The sequence below is a fragment of the Peromyscus leucopus genome, chromosome 5 (assembly GCF_004664715.2).
Source record: "Peromyscus leucopus breed LL Stock chromosome 5, UCI_PerLeu_2.1, whole genome shotgun sequence".
NCBI lineage: Eukaryota > Metazoa > Chordata > Mammalia > Rodentia > Cricetidae > Peromyscus > Peromyscus leucopus.
Window position 1 is genome coordinate 128,716,642 of NC_051067.1, and position 23,026 is coordinate 128,739,667.

At 50.3% G+C, this 23,026-nt stretch overlaps 1 protein-coding gene across 1 annotated transcript; it reads left to right on the plus strand.

The window, feature by feature from the left end:
- The first annotated feature begins 568 nt into the window (after nucleotides 1-568).
- On the plus strand, nucleotides 569-19,543 carry Ntpcr (nucleoside-triphosphatase, cancer-related). The gene is made up of 5 exons (XM_028889812.2): nucleotides 569-713; nucleotides 4,480-4,642; nucleotides 5,925-6,021; nucleotides 16,531-16,740; nucleotides 18,961-19,543. The coding sequence occupies exons 1-5, from the start codon at nucleotides 680-682 to the stop codon at nucleotides 19,027-19,029; spliced, it is 573 nt and encodes a 190-aa protein (XP_028745645.1). The 5' UTR covers nucleotides 569-679; the 3' UTR covers nucleotides 19,030-19,543.
- Nucleotides 19,544-23,026: the final 3,483 nt, after the last annotated feature.

Below are 23,026 nucleotides of genomic sequence, written 5' to 3' on the forward strand. Positions count from 1 at the left end.
GCAAGGTTAACTTTTCCCCAGCTGACTGTTCTACAGCAATGAGGACACTGTACAAGGAGTTCGAATCCCAGCAAGGCCCGCTCCTTCAAGAAGGGTTTCTATGGCCCCTATTGCTACACAGGACCTGACCTGGAGCCTGGGGTGAGGGTCTCAGGGGCAGAACTCAAGGATACCTGAAACAGCAATGGCAAGGTACCTGACGCTCCCACGGACACATCCTTGCAGACACCCCACGTGAGTCTGTTACACAGTAGCACAGGGAACCCTAGGGACCTGTTTTTTTTTTTTGGTTTTTCGAGACAGGGTTTCTCTGTGTAGTTTTGGAGCCTGAACTGGATCTCACTCTTTAGCTCAGGCTGGCCTCGAACTCACAGAGATCCGCTTGGCTCTGCCTCCCGAGTGCTGGAGGGATAGCTCAGCCATTAAAGGCTAGGCTCACAACCAAAAAATATAAGAGCCCTGTTTCCAGACCTTACAGACTGCCACCACGTTAAAGTACCTAGAGCAGGGAGGAATGCGCGTGCGCTGTTTGGGGGTGGGGCGGGGCAAGTTGGAAGCGCATGCGCAGCTTACACGGCTGTACTTTCCGGGACGGCAGGGGCGTGACCTTCACCGTCAGGGGCGGAGCCTGGCAGCCCAGTCTAACCCCAACTGTACGGCACCGCGACCCCCTAAGCACATGGCGCGGCACGTGTTCCTCACCGGGCCTCCAGGTGACCCAGGGCCTGCCAGACTTGGCGGGGAGGGCGCGCGGCCTGACCCTCCGTCCGGGTCTCCGTCTTTGGCTGCACTTGCGGCTTGGCTTGGTGCATTGCAGCCCGGCGGGAGGGAAGGCCGGGAAGACGGCGGTGCGCCAGTCTCAAGTTCCCAACGACCGGCTGTCACCCTGGTCTTAAGCCACGGAGGCCGAGGTGTACTTTGTAGGTTTTGGAGGCCTTTGAGCAGTCAGAGGCTTTGGAGAGGAGCAGAGGACGGTGGTAGGGGACGCGCCAGCCTTGCCCAGCACGCCCTGCGTTTGAAATCGGGATGCAGTTGGCTCCCCAGCATCCTGCTGTGGTGTTCACCTGGAGCCATAGCCATAGCTGTGTTCATCAGCGATTTAGTGAACACAGGACTCACATGCTCCCCCCCCCTTCACCCCCCCCCCCCCCCCCGCGCGTCCTAGCATAGCCATGGTGTGCAGGGTGTCCTGGATTTGCAAGCACCTCCACCCGCTAACTTGTCTCCCAAGTTGGTAGTACTCCGCCCCTTGCGCTGCAGGCCCCACCCCTGTGGTCTCAGGAGCCCTCTTGCTTTAGGACACACTTTACTGTCGTGTTTGCTTACCACTAACTGTCCCAAAGGATCTGGCGTTCCAAGTCCCTATTCACACGTTCAGACCTCCAACAAGCTAACGAGACTTGTAAAAGAAATCACCTTATGTACCCTCTTCTCTCAGCACGCCTGTCTCTTAGCACTTTCCCAAATACTGACCAGCATCTGTAAGCCATCCCAGAGGGGGCTGTCTGGTCACCAGAGCTCGCTCAACCTAAGCCAACCTGGCATAGAGCTAAAGAAGCGCCAGGGGTCTGGCCCACGCTGCTATTTGTAACATACAAGGTCCTGCGAAGTGATAGTCTCTGTCTTAAGAACTGTGGGGCTGCTGTGTGTTGTCTTTTTGAAAATAGGAATATACTAAGTTTAAAAGCTACATTTATTTGTTTATTTACTTACTTACTTTATCTATCTATCTATCTATCTATCTATCTATCTATCTATCTATCTGTTTGTTTATTTATTTAAGGGTATGTGCGGGTATAGAGGCCAAACACCAGCTTTTGGGAGTTGGTTCTCTCCTCTCACCATGTATGTCTGAGGGATAGAACTCAGGTCGTCAGACCTGGTGGCAAATGGCTTTACCCTTTGAGCTATCTTGCTGGTCCATAAATACACTTTCCCTCTCCTTATGCTAAAAATGCTGCCTGCTTAGCAGAAGAACAAAAATGAAGTGTTAAGAAAGTGACAACCCAGGGAACTCATCTGCCATGTAGAATTAAGACTGGGACCTTTGTTCTGTATTGCTGTAGACCAGTGTTGTGTGGATACATACATGCTTTGCTTAAAACCCATGAGGATTATACTGTGTATTTCTTTTATTAATCAACCTTTTCATTTATTTATTTTTTTTTACTATGCATCATTTTTGTAAACTGTGATCCATTTTCCATGTAAGTAAGCAGTATCCCTTTTAATGGTGGTGTAACAATCCTGCACTGCTGTGTGCTGGATGCCACAGCTGGTATTCCCTCTCTGGTCAACATTTAGGTGATTTTCAGTGTTTTATTGCTATGGAGAAGCCCACAGTGAGCATCCAGTTTCACACATCCTTGTCTGGGTCCCCAAGCAGCAGAAGCTGGGGTGGGTATAGAGAGGTGGCCCTTCAGGAAGCGGGGGCTGGCTCACATGGAGATCCCCTTGATTTCCTTGGCCGCAGAGGTTAGAAGTGGATCTTGTCTGTTCTGTGGGGTTCTCTGCCCACCCCAAGATCAGCGCCTGCCACCACTGTGTGCTGCCCACATGCAGGCCATTATTTTAGTGTGAGTGCGGAGGAGAGACGCATCAAATAAGGACTAAGGATCAATTGTTTTCAGTACTTGTTAATTTTTTTGTGACTGTGCTAAAATACTGTGACCAAGGCAATGTATAGAAGAAATGATTTATTTGAATATAGGGGACCAGAGAGATTAAGTCTGTCACAACAGGGAGGCATGGCCACAAGAAGCAGCATGGCAGTAGGAATAGGAGGCTGAGGGATCATATCCTTTACCTTAGGCAGGAAGAAGAGCAAAACGGAAGTAAGCGAGGCTTTTTAGACTCAAAGCTGGCTCCTAGTAACATACTTCTAAACACCCTACCTTCTAAACACCCAAAACATCAACACCAAGTGGACACAGGTGTCAAGATGCCCGAGACAGTGGGGGACATTGCTTATTCAAACCACTGCACAGTACTAGGGATTGGGTCTAGGGCTTCAAGAATACCGGGTGATGGCTTACCACTGAGCGGTAAAGCTCATGAATTGCCTTTTAAGCAATATTAGCCCTAAGGATAGCCACTGAAGTTGTGCCGGTTGGGACCCTGTAGTGTAGCGGAAGTGCTCAGCTGTGGATCTGCTAGAACCTTCGCTGTCTTGGCTTGCAAAGTGTGTTTCCACAGTGTTTGTTCCCCCAGCTCTTGCGTGTGGCAGTGATTGTGCTGGTAAACACCCTGGAGTTTCTTAGTGTGCCTGGCATCCAGACTGCGAGGGAAAAGGCCCCGGGGGTGGGGTGTAGATTGGAGGCACGTGGCCTCCGATTTGGGAGCATTTGTGGGTCAAGAGGAAGGACTGCTTAAGAGCCTTGGAGCCCCGGATGTCAGAGCTTTGGGGGACAAGCAGGATTGCTTGGGGCCCTGGTGGAGGTGAAGTCCACGGAGGAAATCTAGGATTAGTCTGTGAAGCCTGGAAATGACCTCGTCTGAGCTGTTTGGAATTTAGAATATGTGTGTGAACCGAATTACATCCACACTAGTAAGCATAGGTCTGCATCTCTTGAAGGCTGCACTTTTGATTCCCAGTGCCAGGTCTGGCCAGGTCAGTCCCTAGGTGGTGTCAGTCACTTTTCATTGCTGTGACAGAGACCATGACAAAGGCAACTTCAAGGAAGAAAGATGCTTTGGGGCTCATGGTTTTGAGGGACACAGTCCAACAAGACAGCCAAGGCCAGAGCAGCCAGAGCAGCTTGGTCCGTGGCAGTGGCAGCTGGTGGGACTGCTGTTTCTCATGGTGCTAGCCAGGAAGTGGAGAGCCTGGGCTGGAAACCCGAGGGCTGCAACCCTCTGGCCCTCCATCACTGACCCACCTTTATCAGCCTGGCTTCGTGCCCGAAAGGCTTAACAACCTCCCCCCACATATCATCAGCCTGATTAAACACATGATTTAAACGAGAACAAAGCATAAATCTAGGACAGTGGTTCTCAACCTTCCCAGTGCCGTGACTTTTTAATACTGGTCCTCATGTGGTGGTGACCCCCCCCCAACCATAAAATTATTTTCATTGCTACTTCATAACTGTACTTTTGCTACTGTTATGAATCGTGTTGTAAATATCTGTGTTTTCTGATGGTCTTAGGTGACCCCTGTGAAAGAATCGTTCGACCCTCAAAGGGGGGGGCGTAGCCCACAGGTTGAGAACCTCTGATCTAGAAGGCAAGGAACCTGGGTGCCAGATGCATCCTGGGATTGTGTTTGATATAAACTTCATGCCGCTCTGTCACCACTGTCCTTGTCTCCACTGGGGATGAAAACTCCTCACACCTGGAGCAATCAGCACGGCAGTGCAATTATTAATAGTCATAAAACCCATTTGCAGCCCGCTCCATTCCCGGCAATTGCTCTGATAGGCTGGGCAGGCTTGGCGAGCTAAAGCTTCCTGACTTATCTCCTTTCTTTGTCTTTTTCAGGGGTTGGCAAAACAACCTTGATCCAGAAAGCCAGCGAGGTCCTGCAGTCCTCCGGGGTGCCCGTAGATGGATTTTACACTCAAGAAGTCAGGCAGGGAGGGAGGAGGATCGGATTTGATGTCGTCACCCTGTCTGGCTCTCGGGGGCCTCTGTCCAGAGTTGGGTACTGGTGTTTTGCTTCTTTGCGGTTTTGTCTCTAGCCTGTGCTGCCCACATCTTGTGTGAGTGTGCCTGCGTGTGGAGCATGTGTCCGTGCAGAGGCCGAAGGAGGCCATCTGGTGTCCTGCTCTGTCACTCTGCCTTAGTCCCTCCAGACAGGGTCTCTCACTGAACCAGGAGCTCGCATGAGGGCCAGCAAGCCCAGGAAGTCTCCTGCCTCCCCTCTACAGCACTGGGTCTACAAGTACACATGGCCATGTCCAGATTTTTACATTGGTGCTGAGGATTTGAACTCAGGTCCTCAGGGGTATGGAGCAAGTGTTCTTGCTCGCTGAGGCATCCTCCTGTCCTGGGAGCTTCTTTCTTACTGTGATTTCCCTACAGCCGACTCCCCTAAAAGCCGTCTGTGGGACCCATTTATGTTTTTCTGCCCATCATTGGGCTGAGGGTCTCACTGGACTCGGGGATAGCCAGGTGACCCTGCCTATCCTGGACTTCAGAAATTTCTCAGAGAATGAAAATAGACCATCCTTGGAAAAATGAGGATAAAAAAAGTCCTATTTGATTTAAAACTTCCGCCACAAATTGTACACATTTCTCATGTGATTCTTAGCTCTGTGTCTAGTGCCGCTAATATTCACCTTATTATTCTTTGGAGGTACTTAAAATTGCATCCAGGGCTCTCCCATATTAGGCAAGCCTCTTTCAGGAAGCTATCTTCCCAGCCTTCTGTTTAATTTTAATCATCTTAGTTTTGTTTTGTTTTGATACAAGGTCTTGCTATATGGCCCCGGCTGGCCTGGAACTCACAGAGATCCACCTGCCTTTGCCTCCTAGTGCTGGGATTAGAGGTGTGTGCCACCATGTCCAACACCCCCTATTTGCTTTTTATATTGAGAAAGTCTAAGTTGCCCAAAGTGGCATTGAACTCAACTCTGGCCAAAGAAGAAGTCCTTACACTTTCTGTCCTCCCGCCTCCGCCTCCTGGTTAGTTGGGACGATGACAGGCCTGCGCCATCACGCTCTGGCTTGTGCTGTGCTTGTGGGCTCATTGGAGTTGCATGGACTTCACTGGTCCACTGCAAGACTGACTTTTGCAGAAGCAGTGCTGACATTCATCAAGGCCCTGGTTTCACGAGAGATACCCCAGCGGGCCCACGCTTGCACACTCCCACCTTTTGTATGGGTGATTGTTGAGGGTGTGTACCGAGAGCCAGTGACTCAGCCGATCAGCCAAACCCCAGAAATCAATGGGGAATCCGCATCAAACACTCTTTATTTTTTAGGTCACAGCCTCCACCTGGAAAGCCTGAGTGCCGAGTTGGGCAGTATGTGGTGGACCTGGCTTCTTTTGAGCAGTTGGCACTACCTGTCCTAAGAAATGTGAGTATGCATTTTCTGTTTCAAAAGCCCATTGGCTTCTGCATTGTGGGATTCGCTGGCCACTTGAACACAGTGGCTTTTTTTTTTTTCTTGTAATTAGGTCTCAAAGTTTTAAAAGTCTTCCAGCTACTGAGCCTTGCTAAGGATAGGCACTCTACTTTGCTGTCACTCAGAGCAGTCACATGCCCAGAGAATGTGTAAAATATTCCATGTTAGGAAGGCATTATGCAGATCTGTATTCCTGTGCTCTGATGCACAGAGCTTGCTTGAGTGTGTGCTGAGGGTCCTGTGGATACTCTATGCTGCTCTGTGTCTGCTCCATGGTGTACAGAGCTTGCTTGAGTATATGTTGAGGGCCCTGTGGATACTCTAAATTGCTCTGTGGTGCACAGAGCTTAATGTCATGTGCTATGTACCATTTAGCTGAAGCCTAGAGCTACTGAGGGATTGGTCAGCCTCTATCTTCAGAGGCCTGGGATCCTGAGGTCTGTGCTGATGTGGAGCTGCTGCTCCTAGGATCCCAATGAGGGCTCCTCTGCCTCCTTTCCTCCTCCTTTCCTCACTTCCTTTGGGAATGAACCCGCATTTCTGGGCTGGGCTGTGGAGGCTTCTCTGTTGCTAGCAGCTGGGAACAGGCAGAGAATGATGCATCTTCTTGCTTATTTCCCATGGGACCCATGCCTTCCTCTCATATTCAGACAGCAGTGGGAAGTGTCTGATGACATTCTGAGTGAAGTCTGGCTTTGGGCGTAGGATCCATACAAAGAATTGATTTTTGCTCAGACAAGCAGAATCCTGGGAGGAGATGGAGTGCCCCATGCTTGGTGTCTGGCTTCAGACTTATGGAAGAGCTCCTGTGTGCTCGCTGACCAAGTCAACAATTTGCCTCTTGTTTTTAATGGAAAAAGAAAATAGAAACTGCTCATAGTTTTACAGTCACCCATGTGTCTATAATAATTAGGACTGTAAACTCAGGCCACCAAACTGGACTTAAGTTGAGTAATTACCTTGATCTGTGGCTGATGCTCCATCTGCGCTACATAGACATTGGTTCATATCTCCCCATGAAGAGTCATAGCACATCCTATTACCTCCAGCAGTGATGGCTTCCTGGGGAGGGGTCTGAAGGTGAAGGCTGGGTGAGAAGGGTTGGGGGCTGCCCCAGGCTTCGGGGGCCATGCATGGGAAACAGTTCATCACGCCGCACATCTGCCAGCACTGAGTATGCACAGGAGAAATGTGCCTCTGGTCTGCATCTTGAGGCATGATGGACATACATACTTTTGGTAACTTACAGAGTGTTTTAGAATCTAACTTGGTGGTTCAGCCCTCTTTCCAGGTTTTGTGTTTTGATGTAACTAGACCTTTCTTTGCCTTTTCTATTTGATGTGTCTGGGTGTTTTGCCTGCTTGTGTGTCTGTTTGCTGTGTGTGTGCAGTGTCCTCAGAGGCTAAGAGAGGATGTCTAGTCCTCTGCAGCTGGAACTGTAGACAGTCCTGAGGCACCTTGTGGTGCTGGGAGCCACAGGCCTCTGCAAGATCAGCCAGTGCTCTCCACTGTTGAGCCCTCTCTCCAGCCCCTGCAGATACTTCTTAAAGCAAATGACCTTTTAATTTTTCGATTCTACTTTTCTGTTCTTCATATTGATTCTTTCTTTCTTTCTTTTTCCTTTTTAGTGACAGAAAAGCTCTGTCCTGATCCAAATTAATACAGCATTTTACCTATATGTTTATTCTTCTATGAGTTTGTTAAAAATATATTTTTAATCCATCTGGATTTGTTTTGAATATAGCAAATAGTGACACTCTTAATTAGTTTCTTCAAGATACTTAGCCAGTTTACTAAAATCATTTGCTGAAAGCCCATGTCTAATTAGTTTATACTTTGTAAATTGTACTTTAAAGCATGTGTGTGATGATTTGGGATCATCTCTTCTCTTCTCTTCCACTGACCTTTTTGATGCTTGTCTGAATACCACTCTAGTCTGGGTAACTAGCTAATTAATTATGTTATTTTAGAAAAAGATTTTCATTTTTTATTTTAAAGTTTTGTGTGTGTGTGTGTGTGTGTGTGTGTGTGTGTGTGTGTGTGTGTGACATTGGAAGACTGTATCTGGAGCTGGAGTTACAGGTAGTTGTGAGCTCCCTGAAGTGGCTGCTGGGATCTAAACCTGGGTTCTCTTCATGAGCAGCAAGTACTCTTACCCGCATTTTTGGTCTTTAAAAATGTCTCATCATTTATGTTTGTTCCTTCCTCCACACAAAGCACTGACTGTATCCACAGTTCACCCTTAGTGAAGTGGAAGCTATGGGCCAGGCAGGAGCCCATTGTAAACTCAGAACACTCCATCCTGTTTCTCAGATGAGGAAATGGAGGCACTGAGTAGCAGGAGGGGCGCAGCTCATCAGTGGTGGAACTAAAATCAAGACTTGCTGTCCATTCAAAACATCACACGACACAGTCAGAACTTCACCAGATTCACTGTATTTTCTTTCTCTTGCTTGGTGAGGTCCTTTGTAGGGGTCTTCTGATTTCTGGGACCACAGTGACTAGGTTCTTCGTGGTCTTCTAGTAGTCAGGACTGACATGGTAGGGCTCATCTTCTTTGTGGTGGTCCTTTTGACAGCTGTGATACCAAGTGCATCATAGAATGTCCTGTATGTGTTGGTTTGTAGTGTTTCTCTTACAAAGGGAAGATCAATGAAGCGCAGCAAGCACCTGATTGCCACCATGTCCAGACCAAGCCGTGTCTGTTCCCTCAAGGACCTTTGGAGGCAATGGAGGTGAAGTCAGCTCAGCCCCTGGAAAGTGACTCCCTGTTCTGATCCAACATAGACTTTGAAGTGTTTAGGATCTGTTTTGGATCCTACTTCACATCTTCCAACTTCTACTCAGATAGGAGAAGACTTCTGTCAGGGGATGGTGTGTGTGTGTGTGTATTGTGTTTAACATATGACCAGGAAGTGACACTTTGTGTTTCAAGCCACAGAGCTGTGGAAGCTATGGAAGGATCAAGAATAGTCAGGCTCCAGTTGGATCCTTTCGTAGAGGTGAGCTTCCCAGCATTGCTGGTGAACATGGCGTTTGTTTCTTGCTTCCACACTTTGGCTCTCTACCTTATCACCCCTGTGTCACAGGGTTGGCCATGGAAACAGATACCATCTGGTGTGACTACAGACACGTTTGAAAGTCTTTAAAAGGCTTCAGTGAAAACATTCCTGCAGGGACTCCAGAGGAAAAGGAACTGGAAGCTCCGCCCCAGATTGGCTTCTCAGCCCCGCCCCCAGCCCCTGCTGATGACATCTTCATGGGGTCCCTGTGGCACTGTGGAGCATGAGCAGGGAGGCACTCCCTGTGGCTGTGGCCTTCTTCTTGTCAGACTTTCCCTGACCGTTCTGCTTTCTGTAAACTTTACTTCATCTGAGGATTAGAATAATCTCCTCGGAGGCCCCAGCCGTCAGGCAGATTTACCCATCAGTCCTTTCTCCACCACAGTTGCAGCGATTAGCACGAAGTTACCGTGCGGTGAAGGGCTGAGCTCCCAACGCCTTGAAGGTTCTTGATGGTTCCCCCAGATCTGATCTTCACTTTGTGTCCAGTCACCTTGTCAGTTAGAAAACAGGTCACCACTCCTTCGCTGTAGCAGAAAACCAATTATCTGCCCCCCAGGCATGGAAGAGGAGGGTGCCAGGCATCAAAGGTCTCAAACTTTTATCAAAAGTTGAAATATTGATTCATTTTTTTCCCCAGGCGTGTGCAACTTTTAGAGAACATTTGGCAGTTGTGAGCTCTTGGCATGACAGGAATTAGAGCCTGCTAGGTTCCGGTCACAGTTCTGTGTGTGCACGGAATAGCTCCCTCAGGCTGCTCAGGGCCTGTGCTGTGTGGTTAGACCTCCCTGATCAGCAAGCTGTGCACTTACACACTCCCTGCAGTGATGTGGCGATGGTGACATCTCCCACACCCACAGTGTGTATTCCTTGTGACAATGTGAGCCGTCTTTATGTGCGGCCCTGGCCTCTGTGGCTCCCTGGGAACCACAGTGCCATCCTGCTTCTTAAACGCAGCTCAGCCTCCTGCCGGGGGAGTACAGATGTGTGGGAGGGGCTTCGGAGGCAAGTGAGTCTGACCTTGACTCTTACTGTGCCGTCAGTCAAGGACATCTGTGCAGATGCTCGCCTGAGCTGTTGTAACAGCCGGGGACCGAGCACAGCAGTTCTGCTCAAGTCCCGGTGTTGCTTACTGAAGAGCGGAGGAGATGGAGGAGGTGTAGGCAACCATACTGGGAAGGGACCATCCATCACAGCTTGATCTCTTCATCAGGGAGCTGGGTGTGGGGGGGGACAGTGTGGGGACATGAATCTGCCATGGAGTCCCACAGGCCCAATGTCCAGGCTGGTCCCCAAGGCCTGGGTTATGAGTACATCCTTCTTCACCCTCTGGGCTGTCAGCTAGTATGAGCTGTCTTGGTCCTAGGACCGCTCTCCTGTTCTGGAAGACACCTTGGGTACCACCCACTTCCTGTTTGGTCCTGTAATTGCATGCGACCCCAGGGCCGCAAGGTAGGATACCTAGGCGAGCCTCAGCGCTTGCCTGCCTAAGCTCTGGGTGTCGGCTGTGTTGTGTATATTGAGCAGCTGATGAGTGAGGAAGGGTCCAGCTGCAGCCTGGACACACCCCTTCCAGGTCAGCCCTGGCCTGGTGTGAGCAGCACAAGACTGGATGGAGCTCTGCAGTTCCGAGGCCCGAGGCGCTGGCTCCCTGGCTTCTGTTCCCATTGTCTGTGTGCTTCCTGTCCTAGCATGTGTGGCTCTTGGGGGACAGGTTGCGGTTCTGCTACCTAGTGTCTGGTGCCACCCTCTTCCTTCCTAGTGCCCAGAACCCGCTGCTGTGGTAGATATGCACAGAAGCCAGACTGTGTGATGTGAAAATCAGCTAACATGCCACCAGGAGGAGTACTTGATAGGCACACAGTTCAGATAAGGGCAGGGCCACTTTAATTACTTCACTTTTGGTTCAATATTTTGGTTACATAAAAATCTAGGCATAACTTTAATCCCAGCACTTGGAAGGCAAAGGCAGGTAGAGCTCTGTAAATTGGAGGCCAGCCTGGTCTATATAGTGAGTTCTAGGATAACAAACAAAAATGCTTCTTTGTATTCTTTTTTTTTTTTCAAACTTTCTTTTTATTGATTCAGTGTGTCTTTCACATCATGCATCTTGATCCCATTCATCTCCCTGTCCCTTCATATCTGCCCTCTGCCCTTGCAACCTCCCTGCCAAAATAAAATAAAATTTAAGAGAAGAAAAAAAGAAGAATCTTGTCATGGAAGCTGTAGTGTGACGCAGTGTGTCACACGGTATATCCTTTTGTCCACAAATCTTTACTTGCAGGTATTCATTGCAAAAAGTCATCGGTCTGGTTTGAGGCCTCTGGTTTGTGCTATTGATGCTGGGCCTCACTGGGACTCCTCTTGGATTCTTGGCTCTTCTGTTGTTGCCATGTGTTGTGGAGATCCTGCAGCTTTGGGCCTACAGGACTTGCCCCTTCATGTGCTCCAGGAGATCATAGGTGGGGTAAATGTTGGGGTGAGCCAACTCAACCCTGGTTCTAGGCCTGGGTAGTTGCAGCTCTTGCCTGCCTTCGCCACCAGGGTGAGCTCTCCAGCATTGCCCCAGCTAGTTTTCCCCTTGTAGTGATGACCAAGGGACGGGCTGGCTCCCCCCACCTACACCAGCAGGGCCAGCTCCACGGTGTTGCCAGGCAAGGGACAACTCTCCTGTTCTTATGACCTCAGGTCCAGCTTTCTCAACTGCCACAGGCAGTGTGTGTGTGTGTGTGTGTGTGTGTGTGTGTGTCTGTGTCTGTGTCTGTGTCTGTGTCTGTCTCTCTCTCTCTCTCTTGCTTGCCTACACCACCATATGGCTGATGAGGGAATGGAACCAGATCCGTCAAGCACACGTTCTCTGGCCGGCAGGCCTGTCAACAGGGTTAGTTCTGTGCTGCCCAGGTGAGGTGCAGGGCCCGCTTTCCTGAGTGCTGCAGCAGGTGAGAGGGAGGGTCAGCTCACTCCCCCCTCCCCCTCCCCCACCCTGCTGCAAGTGTCAAGGGCCAGGGCCAGGCTTCTTTGTATTCTTAAAAGTACTTAAAAAGATAAAAACAAAGGAACAAGAACAATGTCACCCTCTTTTTGGACTGTGGAATGGCGTTCTGTTGCCCTGAGTCTGTTTCATCCTTCTGGAAGGCAGAGTGGTGGAGTTGAGGGGCTGTCTACAGCTCCTGGGACCCCGGGCCGACTGTTTCTGGGACTCAGGCAGCATCTTTCCTCCTAGGAGCTTTTCCTCTTGTCGCTGAGAATTTATAATCCGCTACAACACTGGCCAAAGCCAGGTGCAGGACAGCTGTGATACATGAGTCAAGGGTAGGTTGAGCCCTTGGAAGTGACCCTGCACATGTCATCTTCTGGGGAGATGGGGCCACTCAGATGCCAGGCACACAGTGACTGCCTGCCATGTAACCAAGAGGCACCCACAGCTCTGAGTTGCACAGGGAGGCCCTAGGAATGAGAGCAGCCTGATACTGTCATCTTCAAACTCCACCTGGTGCTGTGGGTCATGACTCGGGAGCTCAGAATCTGGGTTAGGTCCACAGGGCGAGTCTCCATTGACTTCTGTGTTGTTTCCCTCTGGGTTGGCTCGAATATATATGCGAAAACAGCAGTTGGAGACATAATGATGTTTCTTTTTTAAGCTCTTCTGAATACCCTGTTGAGCTGTTTAGATAAGCAAGCTGCATGTTGCCTGTTCTCAGTGCCCTGACCTCCAGCCCCTCTCTCTATGACATGTGAATCACTTCCATTTTTTTTAAAAACCTTATTTTTGCAATTCCTGCAGTCTGGGCAGAATGAGGGTGTTAGAAGTTCGGGGTCCACAATGAACAACAAACACTGCCCTTGCAGGCCTGAACATCTGTTCACTTCTGGGGGGAAGTTTTGGAGAGCTGCAGGGGTACTGGTGTAGAGGTGTGGGCTTTGCACCCACATGTGTGTACGTTCATGCAAGGCCTTATGCATTTACCACCCGCCACATGTATTTACTGTACTCAGATAAACACACACATTGTACACATGTTCTTCCCCAGTACCTCTCCTTGTCTGATTTGTTGGCTTTCAAAGTTGCCAATCAGTGTTCCAAACAATTCTATTGTTCTCTTACATGTCAGCTTCTGGGAAGGTGTCTGTTTAAGCCACCGTCTCTGGGGTGGCAGTGTGCTGGCCATGCCGTGGTAAGGGTTGGGTCAGTTGTAGTGGCGTGGCTCTAAAAAGAGAGACCTTCCTGTGTCATCAGCTCCTTTTTAAAGCCACAGACTGCTGATAGCCATTTTCTTTCTCCCAATTTGGCACTCAGTTTTGAAGAAAAAGCTTAGATTAGGTGGCATGTGACCCCACAGCTGCTCTTCCTGCTTGCCAGTGGGGGCAGTGCCAGCCAGCCGCAGCTTCCCCGTCTCAACTCTGCAGCCCCAGGAAGTTCCACAGTGAAAGCAAAGCTGGGCACATGGGTGCTTCTGCCTTGGCAGGCATGAGAAATGAGGACAGGGTCCCCAGGTGGATTGTGGAGGCCCACAAGGGTTTCCTAGTGAGATCTGAGCTTGCTTTAACAAACAAGACTGCATTAGAGAATTGCTTGACCATGTGTGTGATTACTAGGTGACTGGAAAGGGTCTGCACTTGGCTATGCTAGAGGGAGGTCTTTTGCTCCACCCCTTGGTATTCCTATAAAAGGCCTTTAGCTGGGCAGTGGTGGCGCATGCCTTTAATCCCAGCACTCAGGAGGCAGAGCCAGGTGGATCTCTGTGGGTTCGAGGCCAGCCTGGGCTACAGAGTGAGATCCAGGACAGGCACCAAAACTACCTGGAGAAACCCTGTCTCGAAAAACAAACAAACAAAAAAGCAAAAAAAAAAAAAAAAAAAAAAAAAACCCAAAACAAAACAAAAGGCCCTTTAGAGGATACCAGAGGGGTCAGAGGGTAATGATCCAGGCTCTCCCAAGGCTATCCTGTGTTTCTATCTGTTTCTCTCCCCTTCATCTTTCTATCTAAATATTTCTCCCTCCTCCTTTCTCAAGAACCCTGGAGGAAAAGTGGGAGCAGGCCTCCCACAGAGAAATGGGTAGCCCCCGCCACAGTGGATGAAGGTCAAGTGTGTCAGAACACAAGCCAGGCCACTGTGCAGATACCTCAGGCTGATGTCGCTGGTGAAGGATAGGTGACCTGTCCTGTGGGCGTGCCAGTGGGTGGGAAGGAGAAAGGATGCAGCCTCCTTCATGGCTAGAAGACTGCGTTCCTGCCTCCCTCCTGGGCCTGCTACATGAAGGGCTGTCCCAGCAGGTGCCAGTGCTGATGCGCCTCCCTCTACCCCCTAGTCACAGCTGGCACCTTTCCTTACCTGTGTCCCTCTAGCTGAGAGGAGCTGACCTCCAGAGCTGCTTGGCAAAGGCTCACCTCTAGGCTCGTTCACGTGGGTGCTGCCTCTCCACCCTCTCTGGTAGTGGTGTATGAAGCCTCAGTGGTACCTCACCTCATACATTCATCAGTTGCCTCCCAACAGGGCACCACGTGCCCTCAGCCAGAGGAAGGCCAAGGCAGAGATGGCCACTTTTTGTTACCCAACCTGAGGAGGGCCTGGGGCCACTTCTGCTGCATCCTCAATGGCCACATGACCAACCCTGGGGAAGTGTGGCTGGGGACTGTGGAAGGATATGATCCTTGGAAGTTGGGGAGGAGGCTGCATTTTCAGGGATGAAAGGGACCCGAATCCAAAGGGGAGCTGAGATTCACTTTCTCTTTTTAAGAACGTTTATTTTATTCATTTGTTCATCCATTCATCTGTGTGTGTTTATGAGTTGTATGCACACATGTGTAGGGCGCATGCTTCCATGTGAGCCCTGGGAGGCTAGTCCTCCCCAGCTGCTCTCCAACTTAGTGCTTTTGCTGTTGGGTCTTTTGCACTTAGAGCTCATGTTTTTCCACTAGGATGGCAGCCAGCAACTTCCAGGGGTCATCCTGTCTCTGTCCCCCGTGGAGGTGAGGCACAGGCATGCAGGGTCACACCGAGCTTGTTGCATGGGTGCAAGGAGTTGAACTTGGCTCCTAATGCTTGCTGGTAGCATCTTCTCCCCTGTCCCAGTGCAGACACACACTGTACTGGCTGGTTTTGTGTGTCAACTTGACTTAAACTAGAGCCATTCGAGAGGAAGGATCCTTAGTTGGGGAAAAGTCTCCAAAAGATCCAGCTGTAAGGCATTTTCTCATTTAGTGATTAATGGGGGGGGGGTGTCCAGCCCATTGTGGGTGGTGCCATCCTTGGGCTGGTAGTCCTGGGTTCTACATGAAGGTGGGCTGTATAAGCCATGGGAAGCAAGGTAGTAAGCAGCTCCCTTCCATGGCTTCTGCATCAACTCCTGCCTTCAGGTTCCTGTCTGGTTTGAGCTCCTGTCCTGACTTCCTTCCCTGATGAACAGCAATGCTGAGGTGTAAGCCAAATAAACCCTTTCCTCCCCAACTTGCTTTCTGGTTATGGTGTTTTATCTCAGCAATGGAAAACCTAACACCACACACACACACACACACACACACACACACACACACACAAATTTTGGCATATGTTCCGTATGTACATACATGCTTATATTACCTGCCAGTTCTTTGTATAAAAAGTACAGATGTGATTATATCCATTTATAAAATAATAGGATTGTACCAGAACAATAGCAGTTATCTCTGAAATAGCTTCCATTTTTGTCTTTATAGTTCTATTTAAACAATTTTTATTTGGCAATACAATTTCATGCATGTACAGGATGTATTTTGATCATTTTTGCCCTCCATGACCCTGTCTCCCTCCCTCCCACGCCCACCACATTCTTCTTGTGAGGTTACCCTTTGAGATAGCTCAATACTTGGTCACGTTAGTCGTCATTATTCTGACCACGTTCGCTTTGAACCAGACTCCTTTCCATCTCATTTCATGACTTTTTGTCAACTTCTAGACTGGATTGGAATACACAGGCACCTGCCTGCAGCTCTCACCTCCTTCCCATCAGAGTTAGGAGTACAACGCAGCATTGAAAAGAGGGGGTGTGTTAGTGAGCTCCCCCCCCCCCAGCACGGCTGTCCTGTTTCCCTCATACCCATGGCGCTCTCTTTCTCTCACTGTTCACAGCCTTTATTTCCGGGGTGTGTAAAGTGGGAAATCTGGTTACCACTGGGCCATTCTAGAAGAAAACGCATTTTGAGAGAAACTTGGGTGGGGAGGTGCAGTCACAGGGAGACTTTTATATGAGCCTTGCGGACAGACCTGTGTCTCATGCATGTGGAGACAGTCCTCCGGTGCATAAGGCACAGCCCAGTTGCCTTGCCATGGACACCGGTGCATAGTTAGTCAGGGTGGGAGCCCCTGGGTTGCGACCCCAAGGCTTTGCTGTCCCGGTAATGGTGCCTTCCGTCCACAGGCAGGTCCCAGCGGCGGCCCCAGGTACCGTGTGTGCATCATTGATGAGATTGGGAAGATGGAGCTCTTCAGCCAGCCTTTCATTCAGGCAGTCCGCCAGATGCTGTCCACACCGGGCACTGTTGTCCTTGGCACCATCCCAGTCCCCAAAGGGAAGCCACTGGCCCTGGTGGAGGAGATCAGGAACAGGCGTGACGTGAAGGTGTTCAGTGTGAGTAAGCCAGCCCTTGGGGACCTCCTACCCTGGGGTCACACCCCAGCCCTTGCGATCTTGCTCATCTACCTCTGCCAGCAGTGGAGTAGTCAGGGCAGGGTTTGAGGTGTTGACTGGGAAGGTCTGTCCAGGGAAGAGCTGTGGAGACCAGAGCCATGCAGGTCATGTGCTCATTGGCAGAGTTCCAGCCCCATCCCAGCCGAAAGATGTGTGCTTTTGGGAAAATTAGTTACTCAAGTCTGGGCCTTGACTTTGGAATTGTCTTAGTAATAAAATAAAGTAAATCTGTAAAAAAAAAGGGGGCAAAAGGTTTGAATAGCTGTTTCTCCAAGGATCATGAGGAAGCACGGAGAAGACATGTACCCCACCAAGCATGGTGACCATGACACCACACCCACTAGAAGGCCTTCCATCTAAAGTTAGAGGAGAGAGAGGGGAGGGCTGGGAGAAACCTCAGCCTCTCTACCTTGCCAGTGGGAAGGAGCTGAGCTGTCCCTGGAAAACCACTCTGGTTTCTCCAGAGGTTGTGTGTTAGTCACTATACCAGCAAGTCCACTCCTAGGCATTCATACAGAAGACTTGAAGACACGTGATACAAAGCCCACAGCAGCATTATTCACAATGCTTTACAGAATGAGAGGGGCCCAGATGTCCACCAGCAGCTAAATGGGAGTATAACGTGTGCTGTAGCCATCTGGTGTGGTGTTAGTGGCACAAAGGATAAAGCACAGCCACATTCTGAAGCCTGCATGAAGGCTGTATTGTGCTGAGTGAAAGAAGCCAGTCATAGAAGGTCACGAGCTCCGTGATTCCATTTATAGACTAGGCGTTGAGACAGGAAATAGAGTGGTGATTGCTGGTGATGGGCAGGAAGGAGGAAGGTGGCTGTGAACGGGGGCCTTGTCTGTGATGAAATGTCCATCTCTAGCCCTTAGGGGGTGAACTTCCATGGCATTTGCAGTGCGTCTCAGCCAGGCAGTTCACACACGTACGCACACAGAGGTCAAAGCCATGGCGGCACCGCTTTCCCTTTAAGACTCATGGGCATACCCTGTAAATGGTGACGGCCGGTCCCCTCCCCACCTAGGCGTGGCCTTGCTGCATGATAGCATGGCGGAAGACCTCACATGCTGAGACATGGCAAGCATGCCTGCTCAGGTCTCCCTTCCTTTTACAAAGCTCCTAATGCTGGGCTAGCAATGACTCTGGAGTTCGTACCCAGCATGCACGGCGTCTTGTGTTCCACCCACAGCACCCTTATAAACAGGTGTTGTGGTACACGCGACACATCTGTTGCAAAAAATATATATATAAACAAAAAAGCCACCACTGCCATCCTATGGGCCCTGCCCTCAGGATGCCCTTTTAAAGCCCTTCTTCAAGTACCTTTAACTCATGGAATGGCAGGAGATTAGATTCTGACGCATGCATTTTGGGGATGTGATGAGACCTATGGTGGACAGAAACTCCTCCTCATATCTACATGCTCACTGAAGCATCCAGGCACACCGCCTCCTGCTCTCTCTGATTCTTGGCTCTGCGCCTCTCTGAACACCATCCACCACCTGACCAGCTTCCTTCCGCCCAAGCTTTCTTCCCCTGGACTGCTGTCCACAGCCCCACCCAGCCTGCACTGCCTCTTCAGGGATCTTCCCCACAGGACCTTGCACACTTCTTGGTCTTCTTTATGTCCCTTCCCATCATGGTCTGTGAGGTCACAACCTTGGGGGTCTGATCTGCAGCACACACCAGGTCAGGAGACCTGTGTGAGACTCTGGGCTGCATCCCCTTGTCTTCTCTGCCTCCCCTTCGGCTCTCAGAGGAGCAGGAAGCTGAGGTCAGAGGCTCCTTGCAGCACTCAGATTCTCCAGGGTCATGGAAAGACCTGTAGATGTCACTGTCCTTGGGAGTAACCCAGAGTTGTGGGCAGCTACTGCAGTGTGCTGCTCTCTAGGGCTCAGGTCCAGCCCAAGCCCCTCCTTGCTCCCCCCCCCAATCAGCCTGCAGCTGCTGAGTCTCACTCTGTCCCACCTCCATCCTGTGCCTCCCAGTGCCTCCCAGTGCCTCCCAGTGCCTCCCAGTGATCATGCATTCCACTTGGGACTTGGTGATCCCGAAGAGCTGGCTTCTGCCTCCACCCCTGCTCTCGAGGAAATGTTGGCTCGAAGGACTAGAGGGAAGTGCTCTCTAAGCTTGCTCTCTTGCCTCTTTCCACAGGTCACTAAGGAGAACCGAAATAGCCTCCTGCCGGATATTGTGACCTGCGTGCAGAGCAGCAGGACCTGAAGCAGCAGGCGACCGGGTTCAGCTCTGCCTGCTGGTTATTGCCCACCCAGGTTTGCTACCTCTCTGTCAATGGGCCTTGTGCCCTCTGTCCAAGAGAGCTGGGCAGCTGCTTTCCATAAAATGTGGGTGAGATCAGATCAGCCCAGTGCCTGCTGGGCCGTGCATAGTGAAGAGTGCACTGTGTCTTACGTATGCTCAAGAGTTCTGTCTATTTCCCTTTGCAGCTGTGCGTGTGATCTGAGTAAATTCGAAGTGAACGTGTCAAGTATTAGTGGAGTTTGCTCCCGTCGGGGTTTCTGGATGTGTTTGGGGCTGGGGAGAGGAGTTCACTTCTTCACTGACTTTACATGCTGTGGATAGTAAATACCTCTCCAGGTGCAGCTCCAGACTCCTGCAGCTGAAGACAGTAACGACAACTTGATTCTCTTCGTTATTTCCAAGGAAAAGCATATTAGTTCCGCTCTTCATCTCTCGTTTATTCCTTTCTTTATTGCCTAATAAAACTGGAAATAAGTCCGGTGCTTCAGGCACAGGCGTCTTCGTGTGGGAGGGACGGCTTTCAGAATGCTGGTGTTAGCCGATGCTCCGCGGGCCAGACGTGAGCAAACCCTCCTGTTGTGCAGAGTTAGCTGGGCACAGTTTTCAGCCACGGAGCCCAGGTGCCCTCCCAAGAAAGAAAGGGACGGGACAGCCATCAGAGGAAGGCTTTGGAAGCTGATGTGAACTGCGGGCACCACTGGCTGCAGGCGCTCCTCTGTGAGGAGTGAGGGGACAGGCGGGGGCCCAGCCCACACTGGGCTCTAAGAAAAGAGAATCAACTATGGAAACTGCTGGGTCCATAAAGGCCAGAGGCTGACGGCACCGGAACTTTAGTCATTTAGACATTTTTTAACAGCAGCATTAATGACAACACCCACTGATGTGAGTACCATGGTCCCTTACTGGGACCATGGACATATATATGGGCCTGTGTTAATGGGGGTGCCTGTGAGCTGGGCACTAGGACCCAGTGGATAGTGCAGTAAGCACTCCACTCAAGAGCCTGTGGCTGGGGCAGGATCTCATGTTGATCTTCCATCCAGGGTAGTTTTCAAAACTTGGCCTGCTCTTTCAAAGCAGGTCCCGGAGGGACCACTGCAGGCATGCCTTCTAGATCAGGAACTGAGCCTCGGAAAGGCCTACCTGTCCAGAAGGAGAATTAGGTGCCTCCCTCCACCATCTGTGCCCCCATGAGGTTCTTCAAGGAGGCCAAGTATGGAGCTCATGGCCTTGGACAGGCTGGCTGTGATGCCAGCAATGGGTACCAGGGCAGGTGGGACACAGCATAGGTGTGGGCCATAGCATCAGTGCACCTGGCCACCCAGGACCTGAATGTACCCAGTCAAAAGCGCTACACAGGCTGGCCCTGTCGGGGAGCCCTCCTCAGCGCTTTGAACCCAGATGAAGGAAGCAGGTAGGAGAAATGGAGGCGGTGGAGGCCATAAAGTGTGCTCCTGCTGGGCCAAAGGGGACCTCCTGTGGGTACCTTACGTGGTCCCTCTGGTGGCGTGCACTGTAATTGAAGCACTTGGGAAGCAGGAGGATAGTGAGTTCCGGGTCAACCTGGGCTACACAGGGAAGCATTGTCTCAAAAACAGTCTTAGAATGCCACAGATATGGGAGATGGGAGACTTGGACCCAGTCTGAGTGGCGTCAGAGCATCTGCTTAGTAATGTGCTCCCTTTTGTGTCTTCATCTAGGCTCTGTCATCTTGTAAATTATGTGCCCTAGACCTCACCCTCACACTGATTTGTAATTGTGCAAACTGACACGTCCTTTAGTGACTACTACTCTGGCAGATGAGGGTCAGGGTCAGGGAGCAGGTACACAGATTTCAGAGGCAAATCCTGGAACTCTAAGGAACATTGATGCAGGGGCATTGGGGTCTCTAATGGAGTTGGATGTGGGTCCTGACTTGAGGAGTTCATGTTGAAAGAGCACATTGACGTGCGCATTGCTCACATGCATTCCAGCCAGAATAACATGGACGACAGGATGATGGAGAACCAGCTGGAGACAGACTGACGCTGCCCTTGCTGCCTCCCACTTGGCAGGTCATACCACCAGCCTCTTCACACCCAGTGGTCTGACAGTCATTTCTTTCTTGTCTCTGAATGAAGGTAAGCTCACGTGCGGAGGCAACATGGCTTTCAGATAAATAATAGAGACTCTCCCAGGATCTCCTGGTGGATGGAGAGGCTTCCAGGAAAACTGCAAATTCCTGGAAGGTTCTGGGAACAGTGAGGTGACCCTGTCCTCCCCCCATCAAGACTGGTGGGTGTGCCACCTGTTCATGTTGTGACACGGGCTTGGGACAGAATGACAATGAGTGGGGAGTGGCTGTGTAAACAGACTGTGCCATACATTTCAGAGGCAGAGACACCAGAGCACCCGCTGCTTTTAGACCAGTGTGTGCCAGACGCGAACACGACCGCACAGGGCAGGATTTAGTTGGTGCCGAATTAGCCACGATATATACAAAGCCAAGTGCTGCGGTTGTTGTATTAGCTTTGGAAGGGAAATGCTCTTGTATGGTGTCAAATGCATTTAGACAGATGCCAGCAGAACATTTGAGCCACCCTGGCAGGAAGTGCCATGGAGGCCTGCCTCTTGTACCACCACCAGAATGGGGAAGGCTCTGGGATGCAGGACTGCCTACTGGGAGGACCGGGGCAACATGTCATACATAAAAACTTTATAATTAAAACCAGATATGTACAAACCCCTCCCCTCAGGGCTCAGGAAACCCTGCAAAGAGGAGGCAGAAAGAGTGTAAGACCCAGAGGGGGTGGAGGTCACCAAGAAAACAAGGCCCTCTAAATCAACGTGATCAAAACTGATATGAACTCACAGACTGAAAAACCGCAGGCACAGGGACTGTCCGGGTCTGCTCCTGTCCTCTACCTATATATTACAACTTCCAGTTTAGTGTTTTTATGGGACTCCTGAGTGTGTGAACGAGTGGGTCTCTGATTCTTGTGCCTTCTCTTGGGCTCTTTCCTTCTGTTTTGTATAATTGCAATGTGTTAGTTTTTGTTTCGTCTTATTTTATTTTATTATCCCTTAGAAACCTATTTGTTTTCTAATGAGATAGAAAGGGAATGGATCTGGATGAGAGGGGAGGTGGAGAGAAACTTGGAGGAATAGAGGAAGGGGAAACCATAATCAAGATATGTGACTTAAAAATTTTATTTTCAATATAAAAAAAAGAACAGAGATGTAACACAGTGGACAGAAGCTTACCTAGCATGTAGGAAGCCTTGGGCTCCATCCCCAGCACCACATAAATGAGGCGTAGTGGTGCACACCTGGAATCCCAGCGATCAGGAGAGGGAGGAGGCACGATCAGAAGTTAATGGTCATCCTTGGCTACCTAGCAAGTCTGAGGTCTGCCTGGGCTACATGAGATCCTATCTCCCTGCCCCACCCAAATTACACAATAAACAAAAAGTTAGGATCATGTTCTTAGTAGTCTTGGACAGCTCCAAGGAGTCTTTCTTTGGTGAGTTTGATGTGCAAGTCCACGTCTCAGCTTGTACACCGAGTGCCCATGTTCCTCCATGGGCCTGTCTAGATGGTGGGCCTGGTGCTCACCTATTACATTTGCTCTTTCCTTACCAGCTGGTACAGCCCCTTAGAGAGCTTCCCTTTTGTGGATGCCAAGCGGCAGCCAGCTAGGCTCCCAGATGGTTGCTACTAGGCACATGTCTTTTCTCACTGGCGTCAAGCAGGGGCTACACCCCCACCTCAGAGCTAGCCACTTAGTCGTGAATGTTGGCAAGCGGCCCAAGGGAGTCTCAGGAGAGGCCAGCCAAGTTTGATTTAGTCAACCTGAGAACAGCAGGTCACACCAGCTTCTCAGAGCCACAGCTGCGTGGAACCCAGAAATATTGTTTCTAGGGATTCTAGAGAGATGCCCTGTCTCTGTTGACAGACCCCACCTACTGCTGTTAATTGC

Bases quoted from the DNA above. Each gene is read 5' to 3' on its own strand.
- Ntpcr (XM_028889812.2), top strand. From the start codon at position 680: ATGGCGCGGCACGTGTTCCTCACCGGGCCTCCAG. The intron at 714-4,479 runs GTGACCCAGGGC...TGTCTTTTTCAG, and splicing joins GTTCCTCACCGGGCCTCCAG to GGGTTGGCAAAACAACCTTG. The intron at 4,643-5,924 runs GTACTGGTGTTT...TTTATTTTTTAG, and splicing joins GGGCCTCTGTCCAGAGTTGG to GTCACAGCCTCCACCTGGAA.